Source organism: Oryzias latipes, chromosome 5, assembly GCF_053564925.1.
Source record: "Oryzias latipes strain Hd-rR chromosome 5, Olatipes_Hd-rR_3.1".
NCBI classification, from domain to species: Eukaryota; Metazoa; Chordata; class Actinopteri; order Beloniformes; family Adrianichthyidae; genus Oryzias; species Oryzias latipes.
Genome location: NC_136241.1, coordinates 26008834 through 26028820, shown reverse-complemented (window position 1 = coordinate 26028820; position 19987 = coordinate 26008834). Strand labels below are relative to the sequence as shown.

Below are 19987 nucleotides of genomic sequence, written 5' to 3'. Positions count from 1 at the left end.
TCTCAATTGTGTAAAAAAGATGCTTAAAAGCTTAAGTGGTAGCAATGCAAACATTGCCAAAAACATCAGAAAATTTACTTTATTTACTTCTTAAAATAAGCAACTTCTCTTTAGTTTTTATTATCCTAACAACCGCTTTAGGAGGCCTGAGAGCTTGGAGTAGTAATATGGTCTATTCCAATCATTCCCCACCACCATGTTTCTGTAATAAAAGTTGTTCAGGCAGCCTTTGAATGTCCAGTAGGGTTAATGAAAAATCAAAAAAAGAGGAAAGCATCATAAGTCTCTTTTTGGGCCAGCAATAAAGTGTTTTAACAATTGATTGTATAAAGTAATTGGACTGAGTGTGACGTGATCCATTGTACATGTTTTACTTTGGGCTCCGGCAAAATAAATCTATTTCAGTCTGCATCGCCATTCTGCTGCCATTTGGAGCTAGACGAGGATAGCAAGTTGCAATTGGTCTGAGTTGGTCTGAGTCAACGTTTCTATGAAAACTACCATCACCAATCAGGAGGGAGCTTGTTGGAAGTCCACACCCCCTCTGCTGAAAGCAGGCTTGGGAGGATCTATCAATGTATTGATTGGATATATGTATTGATCTTGAACATTCGAGGTGGGAGCCAGCAGGCACCGCATGCTTTTACTGAGGCATCTGATTGGCCAGTTTGGAACTTGAATCACTTGCAATAAAGACAAAATATAACTTAAAAAAATATATACAGTACAGACCAAAGGTTTGGACACACCTTCCCATTCATTTGAATGAGAAGGTGTGTTCAAACTTTTGGTCTGTACTGTAGGATTAGCAAGAACATATTATAAAAGGTATCAGAGCAAGAGACAAATAGACTGACTAAGTAATAACTGTTTTTTTTTTTTTTGTCTATGGGATTTTGGCTTAGGGAGTACTTCCTATTTGGATTGCGTGGGGGGAGGGATATTTCAGTCCAGTTTTCTTTTAAGGTCAATGGTTTAAACTGAGTTGTTTTTTTGTTTTGTTTTTTTCTTGAGCATTGACTTAAGGTTACTTTAAGGACTATTCCAATAAACCGGTTCAGAGATTTCACTTGTACAACATCCACTTTGCGGCAAACGGATAGTTCATGGTGAGCTATACAACCACTTCTCTCCATTGTTTAACTTTTCAAAAATTGTGAACTTTTGACCACACTCAGGCTTGACTTTGAAGAAAGTCTTTAAATCTTGTTAAGCAACTGTATCTCTTTGTAAGAATTTGTTTTTGCCACATTAATGAGAGTTATTACCAACAATTGAGAATTTTGTTTTTATCAAGCAGTCAGATAAGATTTTTTAGGAGTGTTTAGATGTTAATTGATTGGTAGACGTTTGGCTATTTATTACCTACCAGAAGTCTTACACAACAGAGGAATGTTAGCTATATGTCTGAATTTATGACTATTCTAATGGAGCCAAACCTTGGCAATAGACTTTTGAAGGGAGCCTTGTATTTCACGCATCGCTTTCTCGTCTGAAAAAGCACATTCATCTGCAGCTGTAAAAAGCTGACTGAAAACAGCATGGCTCCATTTACAGCTCCGTCTGAGCTACCTTTGCTTCTGCGCCTGTTTGAAGCCAGTAGGTGACCTCTACCCCCCTTGATGAACTGTAATGAAATTCAGAGAAGGACAATGCATCTCTGTTTCTGATGCTCCCTGAAGGCCACTCTCCCCTGATGTCTGTCGGAACCCAAAATCGGAACGCAGTGATTTGTCTCCGGAAACGGGCCCCCACCGTGTTCAGCGCGTTCACAGTGACATCCCTGTGTGCCGACACATTTTTGGTGTTGTGATAAATTCCCTTGACACGCCGTGACTTCGACCCTCCCCCGTCTGCAGCGCAGAAAAGAGAGGGGGGTGGTAGTAAATCCACGTTTTTCTCGAGAAGAATGAAGAAAACTGAGTGTGTTGAGGGTCTGAACTCTGGCTCTTATTTCCAACTCCCCACCCCCTGTTTTCCGATGGTCTGGAAGCAGTGACCCCACACTAGCCAAGATCACCACCAGATGATTTTGATTAGGCCAGAGCAAGTTTATCAAACATGTAGAGGGTGAAACATGCCAGAAAAATCTGCTGCGTCTTCCTCTACTTTGGGGAAGGCAAACTCTGTTTGGTGAAGTGCTGAATCATCCCACTGAGGTCCCAAGGCAACAATACCTGCAGTTCTTTGAGTTGTCATGAGAACTATGATATGATTATATTTCTGCAGCTAACAGAAATCACATGACTGTGTGTAATGCAAAACACTTCTTCTGACAGAGATGCTGGAGGTGGGGAGAAAGCTAGAGCCAGTTTGCATTGTTAACAGAGGAGACATTGACAATTAATTCCCCTGTGTCTTTCTGCAAACAAGAATACATTGCTAACTAAGCAGACTTTTCAGTCGCTGACCTAATGACCTCTACAGAAGCAAATCAAAGAGACTTGAAGACTTCTTCATGTCGTCATTCAGAAGTAAACAAGTGAACACATACTGATAATCTCAATCAGATTTAAACCATTTGAATCACATAATACACACATTTATGAGACCCCTCCTGTCTCTTTAGCATAGCCAAAACTTTCCCCGAAAACCCCTTGTACGTAACTTGGTCCATGTTTTCTGCCCTCCTCATTCCACTAGGGGCAGTAAAAGGGTTTTTCTTGGACGTTTCAAAATCCTGCCTCAATAAAATCTTCAAAACAGTTTTGTTTAGTTTAGCTAATTTTCAAAACTCAATAGTCAAAGCAGCTAATCTATTGTTATATTTTTTAAATAACTACTTGTTCTATTAAAAGAACACTACTTTTGTTGATCATTAGCTCTTTATAAAGCAGTTGCCCCATGTCAAAACTTTTTGTCAATTTTGAGAGACCAGGTAAATAAGGTGATTTTTTTGCTGCTTAAACTAACATTGTTGGAAGCAAACTTACCAAATTAAACAAACACTTGTATAGCTCCCTTCTCTGCTCCATTCTGATGGATCTGTCAGTAAACAACCAGATCCATTCACGTCGTTTTCCTCATCTGAGCTGGCATCTGGATCAAAACTGGACAGCTGGATAGCTCCAATATTGCCCACCCTTTTTGTTGCACCGGTAATGGTTGGTTGAGGGTGTGAGGGGCTTTAAACTAGTGGGCAAGTGTGGAAACACATGGATGACGGTAAGGGGGCAGGCTCACTCCATGCCAACAGTCCTGCCCATAGCTCTAAGGTGAATTCAAATGAACTACTGCCGCTCTGCAGAAACTATGTCCTATGTCCTGATGATTTCTTTTCTCTCGATGACATTTAGGATCAGGTTGTTCCCACCATCCCTTCCATTCTTTATACCAGTGTTGTCCTCCCTGTGGTTGAGCAAATTTTACGTTAAGGTTTATGTGAAACTGACATACAGTCATGGGTCATCAGCGTAAACAGCAGGGTGCTCAGGACACAGCCCTGTGGAGCGGGGGTCTATGCTGAGTCTGATGACACTGGAGGATTTCATGCAGTTCAGTTACACAATCAGGGATTTAACCCTGTAGAGCCCACTACGTCAAAGAATTGACAGAAAATTCAATATTTTTTGGAATTAAAATCTTTTTAAAGAATGGTTGAAATTCAAAAAACTTCTTTTTTTTTGGAAAAGGTAAACTATTTTCTTTCTGTAAGACAATTTCCATAAAGAAGTGAATGTTTTTCCTCTTACCATTCAACATCCAGCTTCAGATCAGGGACACATATGTTGTCTTCTCCGCAGTCGAGCTGAATCTGGGCCTGGTGGAAGAAATAACAGATAACTGGAGGACAGAGGTGGAAAAACAGATTTAAAGAGGTTTGGAGGAAGTGGGCTGACGCCAGAACATGGATTCAAGATCTAATGAGGGCATAATGGAGAATTGGACTATACAATTGCTCCTTAAATGAACATAACTCAAAACATTTGCATTCACCAGATGCGAGAAAGTTGTAAGAAAGCAGGGTCCTTTTATGTTAGCCAGATTAAAGCAACGCATGTTCCATGTAGAATGGACAGGAACAACAGAGGGATTGCTTTGAAGGTTCAGCAGAATGAAACCATGGCAAATTCCATTTATAAGTTTGCATTTTTGCCAACAAGCCTTCATCAAAAAAAAAGCTTAGAAAAACAAGACAGTAGGGATTAATCTTACCCTTTGTTTTATGTGACAGATGACTTTGAAAAGCATAAATGTGATTTCATTTGACAGCTTTCCCCTTGATCTATTCTTTTCTCCCGTGTCGCCTCACAATATCATTGTTGCCTCATCTGTCCAACATGTGGGAAACATTAGAGTTCAGTAGAAATGCTACAGAGAGTGGCGCAACCAGCCTGGCACCAGTTAACAGCGTCCCAGTAGAGATTCTTCCTTCAAGATGCTGGTTTTGCATTTTTTCAAGAGGCTATCAGTCACTTTAGCAGCAAAACAAACAGGCAAACATGTGTTCTGCAGGATAAAGAGCAACAACAAGATGGTCTCAGCTGCTAAGTTCTCATCCATCCAACTGTTTTTTAATTTCCCTCCATTGGAGGTGAGAATATTCCAGACCAGCATTCATACTGTGTCTTACTGGGGCGTGAATGTGAGTACCAAAGTGCTAATGTATCCAAACTGCCTTAAAAGGCTTGTGGGGTTCTTTGTTTCCTACTATCGACATTAAAGTCTCACTCTTGTCTCAAAAAAGTCACAAGTTGTCCCACATGTCTCAAATTTGTCTCCAACTCTACTGTACTTAAAGACCCACTCCAAGGAAAAATTTGGTGCTTTTAACATGTTCTTGTAGCACTTTTCTGATGATGGAGACATATATAAAGACAATAAAACTTACAAAATTTCTGATTATTTCTTTATTTTAATGAGTTTAGATTTGAGCAGACAAAAAAACTTAGTTTATAAAAGAGCGTATTTGGGATGTAGAGGATACACTGGGCGGGCCACAAACTCGATGCTCCGGTCCGCAATAGGAAGGGGAAGAAGAACGGGGTTGCTCCACGCAAACAGTCCCAGCCTTAACTCAGAGTTGTATTTTTAATGAACTACTACCACTCTGGGGCAAATGCTGCATAAACATAAACAAAAAGGATTTTTAGTCAAAATGTTTTCAAGAGTTCCTCCACTTACCTTTCAATACCATAAGAGATGGGCAAGCCATTTGATCACCTGATATTTAGGTTTATTCTTGGGGAAAATTAAGCTACAAATTCATCGAAATTTGGTACAAATTCCTGCACCTAGACCATCAGATTTTGGTTTTCCAAACTGAACTGCTCAGTGAGACCATGGCTTTTCTTATGTCTTAGTCACAACTGCCCTCATGGGTGGATGCGGGTTGTGTGTGGGTGATAAATGGGCAAACCTGTATGGGACATGCAGGTGGCCTGCACTAAGTTTTGATGCTCTGTAGAGAGAAAATACAATTTGTACACATTATTTTCTACGGGCATGCTGCAGACGACAGGTAAGAGTAAGTAATGGTGAAGTAAGTGAGACGTAGGTGTGTCACAGGTAATTTTCATTTATTCAACCCCCCCTTCCCCCCAAAACCCTGCGCACTGTGCAAGGGGCCGGTTAATGCTCTTCACGTGATAAGTGCGTGCCCGTTGCACGCCCTTTGTGCACTCCTGTTGTGCAGCCTGACTGTTATAAAGGAGGAAATTAAACAATCAGAGAGTAGTTTGTGTGAGCGTCCTATGGGCACTTACCTATCATCTGCACACCCAATGTGTGCAACATTTGCTAGTAGTCTCACCTTACTAACAAATAGAGTGCGGCAAAAGGGCACCGTACGACAGCATTACCTGTACATCATAAGTGCAAGTAACTTACATTATCCTTACAAATACTTTACCATGCACTTACCACACACAGGACAATCATATGTTAAGTTTCCATGACATCCCTTAAGGTGGCCGCCCCAGCCTCGAGGGGTACTAAAGGACACACCTGTGCACCACTTAAAATGCGGTAGCTCCTCTCTAAGACCCTCCACGGGCCCAGACAACTCAAAAACCCACACAAGTACTGGTCAACCCCTGTATGCGTGCATGTGACTAAAGCATTAGCTAGCTCATTTCATTAAGAAAGCCAGGTGATCCACACAGTAAAGTGCGGAAACTCAAACAGTTCCCTGTGGTTCAGAATTTCTAAACCCACAACCAAAACTCTTCAGTAGCTAAAACCTCTTGTTGGGTGAGTAAACATTTGTTTTTTTTACACTGCAGCTGCTATTTAGACAAGACTTGGAGCAAATGCAGGTAGTTAATGCAGGCACAGCTATGGCAGCAGTTTCCTGAAAGAAAGTCCACTTTATTTGAAATCCAGCCGCTGTTTCCTCAATGAAGTCTAAAAATGGAAAATGCGTCATCGTTTTATTGGATCTACTTATTAGGACGCCTGTCAAAAAAATGAGTTTGTCAAAGTTCAATATATATGGTATTAGTATGTCCCAGACAGAGAAAAACCTCCAAACCACACATTACATTAGGTTGCTAATAGTAATGAAAGGGGACTTTTGCTCATGTGGTCAAAAGGGTGGATGTTGGCAGTGTGACCCCACCCAAAAACCATGCAACATGAAATTCATCAGACCTACCTAGACTTCATCTCTTCTAATTTTTCCCACATCCTTTCAGTGAGCTGCGTCTTCAGCCTATCCTATCAGCACTGGACTTGCAGATCCTCCTAAATTTCAACTGATGTCTGAAGCGCTCAATTTGGATCCATGTTTCCAATTATTCCAATTCGCTCTAACCTATCCAAAGTCTGCTGGAGCCAAATCCTGTAGACAGCAGCAGGTTGCCAGTTCACCCCAGGGCCACGTGTAGACTAACAACAACACATGCTCACATTTACCCCAAAGAGCAGCTTTCCGCATATTTTAGGACACAGAGGTAAACTGGAGAACCCACAGAAAAGGCCATCTATCCAAACTCCACACAGAAGGAATCAAACAGGATTTAAACAAGGATCTGGTTCCTGTGAAGTGATCCTGCCAACCTCCACTCCACCATGAAGTCCTATTTTAGAGTTGGACCTGTTCAGTTGTAGTCTTGTAGAAAGCTGATTTACTTAGACAAATCCCATAAAGGATAATACTACAGGGTTCATCTGAACAAATTTGCTTTAGTTTCAGAGTCCATTAAAAACCAGTTAGAAATAATCTGGTCATCTATGGATCATAGTTTCTGCAGAGTGGCAGTAGCTCATTAAATATTTGGCTCCAAGCTGTGAGCTGAACTGTTGGCATGAAGCAATCCCACCCCCCCTTTCCTCTCCCTGTTTCTGAGAGTTCTCTGTTTAAGCAGGGCAGGGGGTTTGTGGCCCATCCTGCGTATTTTCTACGGCTCTTTTATCAGCTGCTGGTTTTTTTTGTCCACTCCTGATGATCAGAAAAACACCACAAGAACATGTTGAAACACCAAAAACAATAATTTTCCTCTGAGTGAATCTTTAAATAAGGATTGTTCCATGTTTTAAATGCAATCACAAAGTACCTCTGAATTTCTTATTAAATTTTGACAAAATTAACACAAATTAACACTTTTTGGGACAATATTTCTTTTGTATAACAATGCTTACTCTTTCCCAATCAATTTTTACTCACACTAAGCTTATCTAAATTTCACATATTTACATTTCATTTAGGAAAAAGTGAATGTTAGGCCTTTTATTTTCTTTTTTTAAACACATTTGGAACACATTTGTGAGATAAGCAGCAGACCAGAGTGGCTATGTGGGTTTCTTAAATTATAGAGCACATAAAAGCAGAATCTTGTCGTCTAAACAGCTCATTCTATTGTTGACTTTTTGGTGCATTGAATGAAGACTGCAGAAAAAAGACTTTTGTAGATGTAATTCCATTGGTGAAACAGAAAGTGTGACCAAAAGAATTATTACAGAGATGGAAAAAGCATTACATTCTATAGTTTACTCACAATTTATGATGCCAAAACAGTTACTTTCCATAGACCAACAGGCTACAAAATAAGTCTGGGCGAAAAATCGATTGAATGAATTAATTCGAATTTTTTGTTACGGGCGGTTTAAAAAAATAACCAAATCGAGTTTTTGTGTGATGGCGCATTTTTGGCTCCCCAGAGCTTCCGTAGCGTTAGTTTCACATGGCAGTATGGCAAGCGACAAACAACAACATCATAGCACACACGAAACAGCAAGTGACAGCATGGCTACCGGTGAAAGTGGGAAGTTTGCTACCAAGAAAGGAATAAAATCATCTGTTTGGAACTGGTATAGGTTTACTGCAACATTTGCCTAAAGTCCATCGCAGTCAAAGGCAGCAGCACCACAAACCTATTCCAACACCTGGGGAAAACGTTTTATTACTGTTGTCCTTCACTCCGTAACTCCAAACATGAACGCGCCCGCACCCCCAACACTCTTACACACGCAGCGCGTTGACACACATACACATAGTCATTCTACAACACTTATATAATAGTTCATAAGTTAGATAGTTAGTAGTTAGTTATTACTGTTATATGTTAATAAAGAATAGTGCGTTGTAATTATTACTTGTACCGGTATTCATTTGTGACGCGGCCGCCGGAGGATTTTGTGTTTGGTGGCAGCGGGGGGTTGACCGCAACTCCTGATGCTTCATCAGTGCGGTGATCAAAAATCCCACACCGTCACAGCTCTAGTTTATATCTTGTGGGACCAAAAAAATTTGACTTCTCCAGAACCAATAGCAGAACCGTTGAGGTCAGATCTTAACGAAACTGCGGTCTTGAAGAATGTTGCCCCGGGGCTCGTTCAATACCGGGGCTCAATACCCATCCCAAGGAAAGGCGCACGGTGGAGAACAATCACCGAAGTGGTCGCTTTGCATTTAGCCAAAGACATGGCATCATATATACCGTTCAGAAGGCGATGTTTATTAATTTAATTAAAACCTTAGACCCCAGATATGGGCTGTATTGTTAATCCTTTAGAAAATGGTGCTACTCTCAAGGTGAATGTTAGTCTCCTTTTAGTCTAGACTACAAAGTGTGACATAAAACACAGCTGGGACTTTGATTCCAAGAGTGTGTTCATTTACTGTATTTATTATTCAAATACAGTAAATTATCCATTTACTGTATTTATTATTCATCCCAGAAATGGGGGTTACATTTGTCTTGCGTTTGAGATTTTATTTTTAGGCCATATCGCCCAGCCCTACTACAAAATGACATTTGTGTGTGTGTTTATATACATATATATGTATAGTGTTTGCTATTTTTTTAACCTTTTTTTTCCCTCTCTCTTATGACTCCAGGTGCCTTTTAACATGATGGCTGCCTTTAATTTCATCCTTCTCCTGAATGGTCACAATAAAGCCTTCTATTTCTATTTTAATTTCTAACTTCCCCAAATTTGGCCAAAGTAGGAGCCTAATGAGCATGAGAGTTGTTGGAATCCAGGAAAATAAAGTCAATCTAGAGATAAGGATTTAAAAATTGCCTGTCAATCAAATTACCCCAAACCTTTCTGATTTCCATCTTAAACATAAAATAGTGTAATAAGGAAATAAAGAAATCCCTCAGTACAGTTGTGAAGAAGATATCTAGCAGGAAAGTTGAAAAGTTTTTGTGACCTTAGCATTAATATTTTAAAGACTGGTTTTCTTGCTGCACACTTCAGCTGGTCCTCAATATAACAGTGTCGTCCATCGACTAGAGAACTGGACCGAGTGAGTGTGACATCACCCATAGAGAATACCTCACTTCCGGGTCCAACAAAATAAAGTCAGTAAGCAGTGATTGATCTGAGTCGGTCTGAGTCAACATTTCCATGGCAACTACTCTAGCCAATCTGGAGAGAGCTTGTTAGACATCAACAACCTTACCACTTGGAAGCAAGCTACACCAAATCTGACAAAACTCTTGATAGTTGGACGTAGGGGCCAGCAGACGCCACATATTTTTATTGAGACATCTGATTGTTTGTGACTTGAATAAGTTGTAGTACAGAAAAAAAGCAGTGTGGTAGATTTGGAGAACTAGGAGCCGCATTGCTGCTACAAGAAGAACTAAAGAACTAAAGACGGATCTTCTTTACTTACTGAACCATTTCCTAAAAAGAAAAACAAAGGCTAAAAAGTGATTGAAATGTTGGTATGAATGCTGGGATAACAAATGGATGCACAAGCTCAACAGCACATGCTTCCCCTGAATCATTCCCTTAAACGAGCACATTGTCCCGATGCACAAGAACCACTAGTATATAAATGTCTGAGCAAACCACAAGCAGATGTCGGGCAAAGCACCGCCCCCACCCCAACCAAGCTGTCAGTCCCCCCTCCCCTCTGTGCTTTGCGGCCTCAATACCTTTTGTTCTATACGCTGCTCTGTCTTGTAATCCAGGATGGGACTGAGGCCATATTGGTCCAGCGGCGCCTGAGGATCCAGACTGAAGTTCAGGCTGATGTAAATAGGGGAAAGTTTGTCCCGAAAGTCTTCTTCGGCCTGACAAAGAGACAGAGACTGCTTATTGACCAGCTAAGGAACAACAGAAGCATTTCTGCTGGACAGGGCTGTGGATGGTTACTAAGGAGGTGATCCGATTCGATTCACAATCCAAGATAAATGATTCACAGAAGAAAAAAAACATGATTCTTACTATTAAATATATTTTGTCTGAATGGTTTCTAAATGTATGTCTTTTTACTGGATGTATAAAAACCATAATGTGTATTTAAACATCATCATTCATATCTTTTTTTTTAAATAAGAGATCACAATCCACAAAATAACAGACACGATAAAGATTTTGAAAGAAAGACATATTTATAACCTTAAACTATGTCATAATTGTAGAGTTTTTCTGTCAACTTGATGGTTAACTTTAGCAGTAAACATCACTAGCTATGTTTTCACATTACACATATGCACTAAACTTTATTGAAATTCTATAAATGTTGACAAAACACAATTTTGCAACTAGACTGTTTCCAATGAATCATAAAACACAAACCAACTCACACGATAAGTCTTTCAAAACCATGGCGATGGATGAGAACATGCATCGTTTTAAGGCTGATTCACAAAAAGGGAGCATTTAGATGATGTCACAGCAGTGCTGCGCACCTGCAGCATAGCTAGACTGTTGACAGTTTCTATACTGAGTAAGATTTATAGGCGCATGTGAAAAGCCTGCTCAGCTGTATTAAAAAATAAACGTTCTAACAAGTAAGCAGTTGGACCCTTTTTCCTTTTTGTTAACATGACAAGATACGTTCAGATTTCTGCCACGGAACTAGCGCTCATCATCATCAGTCAAAGAAGACTGGCCATGGAGTCGCAGGTGTAGCCACACCCTACACGTTGAAACGGCTACGGATAATGAAATTTTGGGAAATCTTGGTTGGGGATTTTAAAGAGGAGGTGCGGATTCAACAATTTAGCATGACACGCAGCTTTTAATGACACTGTGAAATGCTGTGCGGGGCTCAGGGGCAACCAGTTCCTACCAAAAAGAGTATTTAATTTTAAAAAAAAAAACAGTTTCCTTTTCAGTTTTTCAAAATGTGCCCATTTTGATACGCCCAAAAACCACCTCCTCTAAGTGCAAAAACATTTTTTCGATAATTGACAGTTTTTTCAAAATTGTTGTGTTTCCATTAAGCAAATTTATTATCGCAAATCCAATTTGCGTAATTTCATAGGTGATGGAAACACGTCTACTGTTGCTTTGGGTCATTCAACAACAAATCTTGAAAATGTTCTCCACAGTTTTTCCATCCTTAAAACTTTGCCGACTACAGTTCCAGCAGATGATAACAATAATAAAATTGCCAATATTGTATTGTTACTATATTCTGCCAAACTTATAAAGATTACAAATCGACTTTCAGGAACAGATCACAAAAATCAAAGTACTCGGGTACTTGTTACAGTTCTAGTGCTAGGTGGTCTGTCTGCTTTCATACTGGGTTAGGAAAACCTCTGTAGCGAGTGCACTAAACATCAGTTAATCCCTTTTGACGTGGAACAGGGGGAATACAGAACGGGTCCTTTCAGAGCAAAATTTCGAGAAGAAAAACATAAGGGTTCAGGAGGTACAGAGTAAAGGTTTGAAAGAGGCTTACTGACCCGCAGGTAGACCTTGCTCTCCTGACACAAGCTGTCACCTTTGGCGAGATTAAAACTTTTCACAAGACTGGCCTGTTGGCTCTCCAAGAACAAAGTTCTTCTGATGGACTCCTTCTGGTTCTGCTTGGCGCTGTCAAGCTGCACCTCCACCACAAAGCCTTGACCGTGCACATAACACAAAGACATAAGGAAACACAATCTTGGGCATCATCTGTACATCTGAGCTCCAGGGAAGCATTGTTTCAGTATGTGTTGTTGGTAATGATTATACCCATAAGAAAACACAAAACATTGATTTTTTATTTTCTCTGTATTTGGCCAAGGAGAGCGTTACCACAGACCACAGACCTATGCCGTGGGAAGACAATACCCCCCGCCTGCGCATGCACACACACACTAAGTAAACACACGCGCACTGTTCTTTAGACGGCTGTTCCTTTATCTCAATCTTAACTACCAAAAGAACCTCAGAGAGCTCCAGCATATTTGTGGCAACGCAACCAAATGAAGGTAATAGAGACCATGTGTGTGTACGTGTATGTGTCTGTGTATGTGTGTATGTTCAGGCCTCACCTAGATGAGCGGGGAGATGCTTTCCATCCGCTTCCAGGCAGAAACTGATGCTCACACTAAAGGTTTGAAACACAAACGAGTAAAAGAAAATATTTAACGTGTAGAACATTTGAAATATGGTCTCTTCACAGTCAGTCTTGGAATATTTTTTTTATTCTAATTATTTTCGTACGTAACTTATTTAGGTTTTAAGCTTTGAACAAAAAAAAAATATGTTGAAACTGTTGTCTTGTGTACTCTGTGTTGCTGACTTTGGAACTGTTATTTAAGACCCACTTGATGGATGAATGGATGTTTTTTGTGGCATTTGTCTGATGATGGACATATATAAATCAAATTAAGTTTAAATTGCAAATAAAATAAAGAAAATATACTGGGCTTCTTGGTCTGCTCCATTCTGATGCATCCACTTGTAGACAAATAGACCCATGTGCATCTTTGTTTTCCTCATCTGAGCTGACATCTGGCTCAAAGCTCTATGGCTAGATAGCGTCAATATTCCTCGCCATTTTTTTCTCCCAGTAATCTTTTGTTGGGGGTGTGAGAGGTTCTGTAAACAGCTCTGAGTTAATGGTGATGGGAAGGGGGGCCAATTATTTCAGCTACAACTCAGAAGCCATGAGTGAACTCTTGCAACTCTGCACAAACTCTGTCCTAGAAAGCGATACGTTTTTGGATTTATGTCCAAACCTGCATGATCATGATTAAAAGACTACTGGGAACGCTTTCAAAACAGCTCAAAAGATGTTTAAAGAGCACAAAACATCATCAGAGATGCTTCCCGACCCGGACTGTACCTGTTTGACCTGTTGCCTTTAGGCAAACGCTACAGGTCAAGCAGAGTTAGGACAAAAATATTTCAGAACAGTTTTATCCAACTGCTATAAACTTGTTAAACCTGCATCTTGTCTTATAAATTATGTTAGTTTGGGAGCTTTCTTTATGCAAATTATTTTTATTATTATTATTTCTCCAGTTTTTAAGAATTTTAACACATATTGAAGCAATTTTTATGTAGTTTTATGTATTATTTATTAATTTAGGAGTGGGTTGTTTACATTTTTTTAAATGGATGAATGCTGCTCAGACAAGAAGGCACTTTTAATTTCATTGTACATGTGACAAGGACAATTAAGATCTATATATCGGAGTGGGTCTAAGACAAAAAACCCAACAATAAACTGGATGGATGGATGGATGGATGGATGGATGGATGGATGGATGGATGGATGGATGGATGGATGGATGGATGGATGGATGGAAAATAAAATAGACTCAAATAAAAATTAAAGAACAAAAAGAAATTAAAAAATACAATAGAAAAACAAAAAAAATTCAACAGACAAAGAAAAAAAAATCATAAGAAATTGAAAGTAAACTGCTACAAAAGTCCCTGATGACCTCACTGACTGGAAAATTCTGAACTTTGTTTGACTTTTTACTTTCTCATCTCAATGATAACTATCTGAAACTCATCCCCATAGTCAAACCTAAAATACATCCAAAAGAGGAAATTAATTGTGATTCATGAAGTGATGAAGTCATGAGGCTGTTTGTCATCAGCATAGCAAGGGACATTTATGGATTCCGAAGACATTTCTAGTGGGAACGTCTGCATCTAAAATAATCGGAGACAAAGTTCAACCTCGAAGACACTTAGTGTGAAATAACAAATTCCAAATAAATTGAAAAAAAGCACAAAAAAAACATTTTACAATTCCGTATTCACACATCAAAAATTGTTTCTGTCAAATAATGTATTTTTTTTGTTTTTAATTAATTTACTTGTTATTAGGGCTTGCATGAATTGTTGATAACCTGGTACAGGATAAGCTTCTGTTTCAACATCACTTGAAAACTGAGACTTACACCTTTACATTGTCTGTACCTAAAAGAGAATTTGTCGACTATACATTTTATGCATCCCTCGATGACGCAGTGAGCAGCAGCTACAGCTCCCCACAAAAACCATTTAGGCGTTTAACCCCCCTAAATCCAACCACTGATGGTAATTTAGAGAGAGCAGCATGGGATGAATCAACTGTGGATTCAAACCCATAATCCACCCGTCTCAAAGGCAGACACTCTAACACTAAGCCTGCATGAAGCTGGCACAGGTATAAACGAAAGAAAGAAAACGCCTGATGCTTCCAACGCATTTTCTCAGTGCCAAACAGCACAGTACGTCTTTATTTTTAAAAGTAAGTCTCCCAGTGAGATTCATTACTAGACCACACTCTCGGCCCATTTTATTTCCATTTCTCATGTATGTTTCTGTCTTGTTTCCATGACAACAAAATGCAGGCAAGCACCAAAATAAGGCTTCCCCTGTAATCCACTGCCAGGTCTATATTGAGAAACCATTAACACAGGTCCAGATATTTACCTTGTTTAATGTGATGATTTGACTAAAACTGTGTACAAAGTTACATTAAATTCTTTCAGGTGGCTCCATGAATACTGAGTACCACACAGTGATGACCTGGCTGACATTTAAATGTATAAACCAAAAACCAACCATTATTTTTCCTCTTTTTTGTGCTTTTTCTCTCATGAGCTACAGGTTTTTACAGTTCAATGTCTCGATGTGCTGGATTAGTTTGACTTTTTTTTTTGTAAACGCCAAAGTCAAGCTGAAGGCTTAAAAGGAAAAAAAGATGCAGTTCATACCAGGAAACAGAAGTGTTCTCATCTCCCGCGGTCAGTGAACACATCTTCTCCTCCTGGTTAAACATGGTTGGCTGCACCGTGAGAGATGCGCTGGCGATCACGATAGGTCGAGCCCTGAATAAAAGCACAAAAACAGATTCAACAGTGTGATAGCTTTTTTTTTTCTTTTTTTGCAGTTTCATCTCTCTATTGCAGATTAGTGACTTTATCACCACACCTGAGAGGAGTTATTCTTCATCTTCTGGTCTAGTCATTTCAATATGAACATATTGTTTACCCAATTCTTTCTTTCTGCGCCTTTGAGCGAAAATGTTGCCATACTCAAACAATAACCAGCTCCCATACTCAAAATCTCACCAAAATTCCTTTTCACTCACTTATAGTACCCAGTGAAAATGAATTTTGGGGATAGTGAGCGACCCACCCCCAAAAACTGATGACATCACAGCAGGGGAAACCATCAAAAATAAATGAATGTGGCACAAAAAGACATTTCAAGATCTACCAATGAGAACAAAACACATCTTGGGGATCTCCAAAGGACGTTTTGAAACTGTTATGGGATGGCCACAGGACCTACGTCTTGACGGAATGTTTTAAAATTTTAATACATGAATCCTTGGCTCAAGCTAAACAAAACAATATAAAGTACCATATGAACGTATTAGGAGTGTGGGTGTGGTTAACAAAAAAACCTCTGTTGCAAAAGAAATCCAAAAATGTACTTTTGCTGATTCTTCCACAAATTACATAAACCAGGGCGGCCATGGCTCAGTGGTAGGGCGGTCAACCTCTGATGGAAAGATTACAGGATAGATTCCCGCCGTTTGTCAAAGTGTCCTTGGGCAAGACACTGAACCCCACCTTGCCTCTGGTGGAAGGCTGGCGCCAGTGTTCGGCAGCAGAGCCGCCATCAGTGTGTGAATGTGTGTGAATGGGTGAATGGGACTGTGACTGTAAAGCGCTTTGGGCCTTTGAGGAAGGTAGAAAAGCGCTATACAAGTATACGCCATTTACCATTTACCTGTTTGTCAACCCCAGGGGACCAAAAAAATGGTTGATATGGAAGTTTTTTCTCCATGAATTTGTCAAAAGAAGTGGAGAGTGAGGTGCATGAAGGAGCCACTCAGCCACTGAGGGCGGGTCAGTAGGGGGCCGCGAGGGCTTTAATTGTTATCGTTTTCAGCTGAAATTTGTACGTTTTTTTGTGTTTGTGGTTAGAGGAAGGGCAGTAATTCAGGTCTTTGTTTTTTCAATTGTTTTCATATTAAGGACACCATTATTTTTAGACACTGCAGGATGTGATGTCAAAGCTGTGTTTTAATTTATGTAATGAGAAATTACTGCATCTTAATTCTGGTTCTCACAGATTTGTTTTAAGTTGTCTTTGTGCTACTGTCTGCTAAAGATGGGAGTTTGGCAGAGCTTTTTTTTTCTCCAGAAAGCCTTCCTGACACTCTGACTGTGGCTGAACCAGGTTACAAAACTACAACTTAACTATAACTCTTTTATGCATTTGCATAGCCAACTATCTTCAGGTGCGCTGGGGTGAAAAGGCATGTGGGCCATGAGGGCCAGTGTTCAAAAGCACAGGTACTGTAGTTGATGTTACCTGTAGAGCACGGCTTTATCCACTCCAAAAGCTCCCACAAGCAAATCTACAAAAGAAAAGTGATCTGAGTGACGTTATCGAGAAGAAGCTCAAGAAATGGCATGCGGTGGAACATTTTTTCTTGCACCTGGATATCCATTTTGATCTATGTCTGTGTTGCCACGCAGAGCAAAGCCAAAATTAGCCGGGAAAGAGCTATAAGCCCATTGGCCAGTGAGAATCTGAGCAGGAGAGTCCAGCAGTCCTCCATCGTGACCATTATAGATGAAAACCAAACCCTGCCCGTCTTCTCCTCCATAGGGACAACCGATAGCTAAGTCTGAAAAAAACAAGCTAATAAGCCTCCTTGAATCGACCAGTCATCAGCATTAAAGAAGCTCATAAGGTTTGGACAAAAGTCAAGAAGGTACCATTGAATCCATCCTGGTTCAGATCTCCCAGAGGAGCTAGAGAGCTGCCAAACCGACCAAAGGCCTGGGGACCAAGCAGGTGGGATTGGCTTGGCTCCAGCAGCAGAGGGCCTCGCTGCAGAAACACATAGACCTTACCAAGCTCCTCCAGATGGCCATCAGAACCTCGGCTCATGAACAGTGGAGCCCCCACCACCAGGTCATCCAGCCTGGAGAGAGAGAAAAAATAGATAAAAATAAAGACTTCTTGAGTCAAAATGTTTTTTTTGTTTTTAACAGAAGAGCTTTAATTCCCATGAAATAAAAATGGTTTAAGGTTAGAGGAAGTGAAAGTTTGAGCTCATTTGAGCACAGCAGAATTGGAAAATTTTATGACACTCAATGATCATGTGAAAAGCTTCCAAAACAGTTTCATACTTCTATTTTAGGCAACTCTGCCCCACACCCACTTGGGTTCTGGTTTTCCCCTTTGCTTTCATTTAATCTTCCAGTCCCTAATATTTTCTGTTTCCATCTGCTCCACCATGGCCTCCCTCACTTACCCGTCACTGTTGATGTCAGTTGCTGCCACTGTGTAGCCAAAGTAGGACCCCATCTGGAACACATTACAGCCAAGACCTGGTTAGCCTGTAATCACACTACAGTGCACAGATCCCTTTCTTTTCTTTGATTTCTTTGCTCCCTGTCCTTTCTGCGCTTTGTTCCCTCCACCACCACCACTCCAAAGAAGTTTCTCAATCCCACAATACCCAGATGGATCCTCCTGGATCTCAGAGTTTTAGCTTCTGTAAGTGAAGTGGAGGGTCAGAAGATGAAGACTATTGGAAAACTCATTTAGTTAAGCTCTTGTGGACTTTTCCAGTTTAACTGAAGTCAGAGCCATGAATGAGAATCATGTTACATCTTCAAGTGAAAATGCTTTGAAGGGATTTGACATTCAAAGCGAAACACTTAGTCTTAAAGAAAAGCATTGCTTTCAGAATCCAAGCAAAGTCTCACTTATATGGAAGCATGCACAGTCATTCTGGAAGTCAGGGTTTACAAACCTTTAAACCTAAAGTCCTACAAATCATTCCCAGTGCTCTTACTTCTGATTATAAAGTTTTAAACCCAAATAAAAAAAACGTTTTCTAGGACATTTGCTGCAGTGGGGCAGTAGTTTGTTAGAAACTCGCCTCTGAGTTGTGCGCGGGACCGTTGGTGCGGAACACACCCAAAACCCCCTTCCCATCACCCAGACAAGAGCTCTCCATTTATGCTACCTCCCGCTAGCTTACAGCCCCTCACACCCCCAACATAACATTACCGGTGCAACAGAAACAGCAACCAATATTGGAGCTATCCAGCTGCACAGTTTAGAGCCAGAAACCAGCTCGGACGAGAAAAAAAAAAAAGACATGAATAGATTTTACTCTAGCTGGTAAAGGTCAATTTATAGCTGTCGTTTTGCCTTCTGAGTTTCTAAAACTAAATTTTTATTGCTCCAACTCGACCTGAAATAACTTCCTAAGTGGCCAAACAAACTGTGAAAAAGTGCATTAAAGTCATGCAAATTGTTAATCATCTGTCCTTAAAAGTACATTTAAAGGCGATGCATAAAGGAAATACCAATGTTGTTTTTTTAAATGCAAAGTTAAAAATGACAAACTGGTTTTGTTTATCGGTGTCCCAGCACAAAGATCCTCCGGCGTGTTTTTACAGCTGAGCACCCAGAGTGCAAAGTGTCAGTCAGCCAGAGGTCCACCTCAGATGACTCTCACTGTGATTTAACAGTTTACCCAGTGTCCCCTCACCCCCATTTGTGAAGCCTTGGAGCCATAACAAATGACCCCCACACTGAGCCCACTGTCACAGACTATGCCCTCTTTTCCACGAGTGCATAATCACATGCATTTACAGCAGAAATTACTTTACTGCATCACTTAAGTCAAGCTAAGTTTGATAAAACTGATGTATTACAAAACTCTGTACACCAAGTTTAAGGTTGTTTTTTTTAAGTCCCACTGCGATCATCTTTTTGATCTGGTGTAGAAGCATCCCCAGTGATCTTTTAATTACAATTACGAAATTTTTTAGCCAAAATCATGAAATAAATATCATTTTCTTCAACAGTTTCTGCCTAGTGGCCCGAGTTCATTAGAAATTTTCCTCTAAATTGTGGGCGGGACCGTTGCCGCAGAGCAACCCCGACCCCCTTCCCCTCCCCGTTGCTGAGAGGTCTCTGTTCACACTCTCTCCTGCTAGCTTACAGCTCCTCATACCCCAACCTAACATTACCGGTGCATAAAAAACAGCGTGTTTTCTACACCACAAATGAGCTCCCTCTTAAACGTCTTTTTTTTCTGTCTGCTCCTGATCTACAACAATTTTAATGAAGAAATGCTCAGAAATGCAGTTTGAAGCTTAATTTTCTTTACATGTCCTCCACCATCAGATAAATACCACCATTTTTATCAGAGTGGGCTTTTAAGGATCCTGTTTTATTGTCTTCTTTTAAATGTAAGCCCCTTTAGCAGAGCACACTGTACGCTGGCCTTTGAATTCACCAAAAATGGGCAAATTCCAAAAGCTGCAGGCGTCTTGCAACATGAAATGAGCACTTTTATGTGATAAACAAAAACTCCAAG

At 40.2% G+C, this 19987-nt stretch overlaps 1 protein-coding gene across 1 annotated transcript in view; it reads right to left on the bottom strand.

Moving 5' to 3' along the window:
• LOC101170341 (integrin alpha-5) overlaps positions 1–19987 on the bottom strand; it is a 51134-nt gene that overhangs the window by 10065 nt on the left and 21082 nt on the right. The window contains exons 12-20 of the mRNA XM_023955108.2: positions 17903–17955; positions 17361–17569; positions 17078–17269; positions 16951–16996; positions 15339–15452; positions 12669–12724; positions 12096–12253; positions 10332–10469; positions 3693–3760 (exon numbers count right to left, since the gene is read on the bottom strand). Of these exons, the coding sequence (XP_023810876.1) occupies positions 3693–3760; positions 10332–10469; positions 12096–12253; positions 12669–12724; positions 15339–15452; positions 16951–16996; positions 17078–17269; positions 17361–17569; positions 17903–17955 (1034 nt within the window). The remainder of the gene's footprint in view (positions 1–3692; positions 3761–10331; positions 10470–12095; positions 12254–12668; positions 12725–15338; positions 15453–16950; positions 16997–17077; positions 17270–17360; positions 17570–17902; positions 17956–19987) is intronic.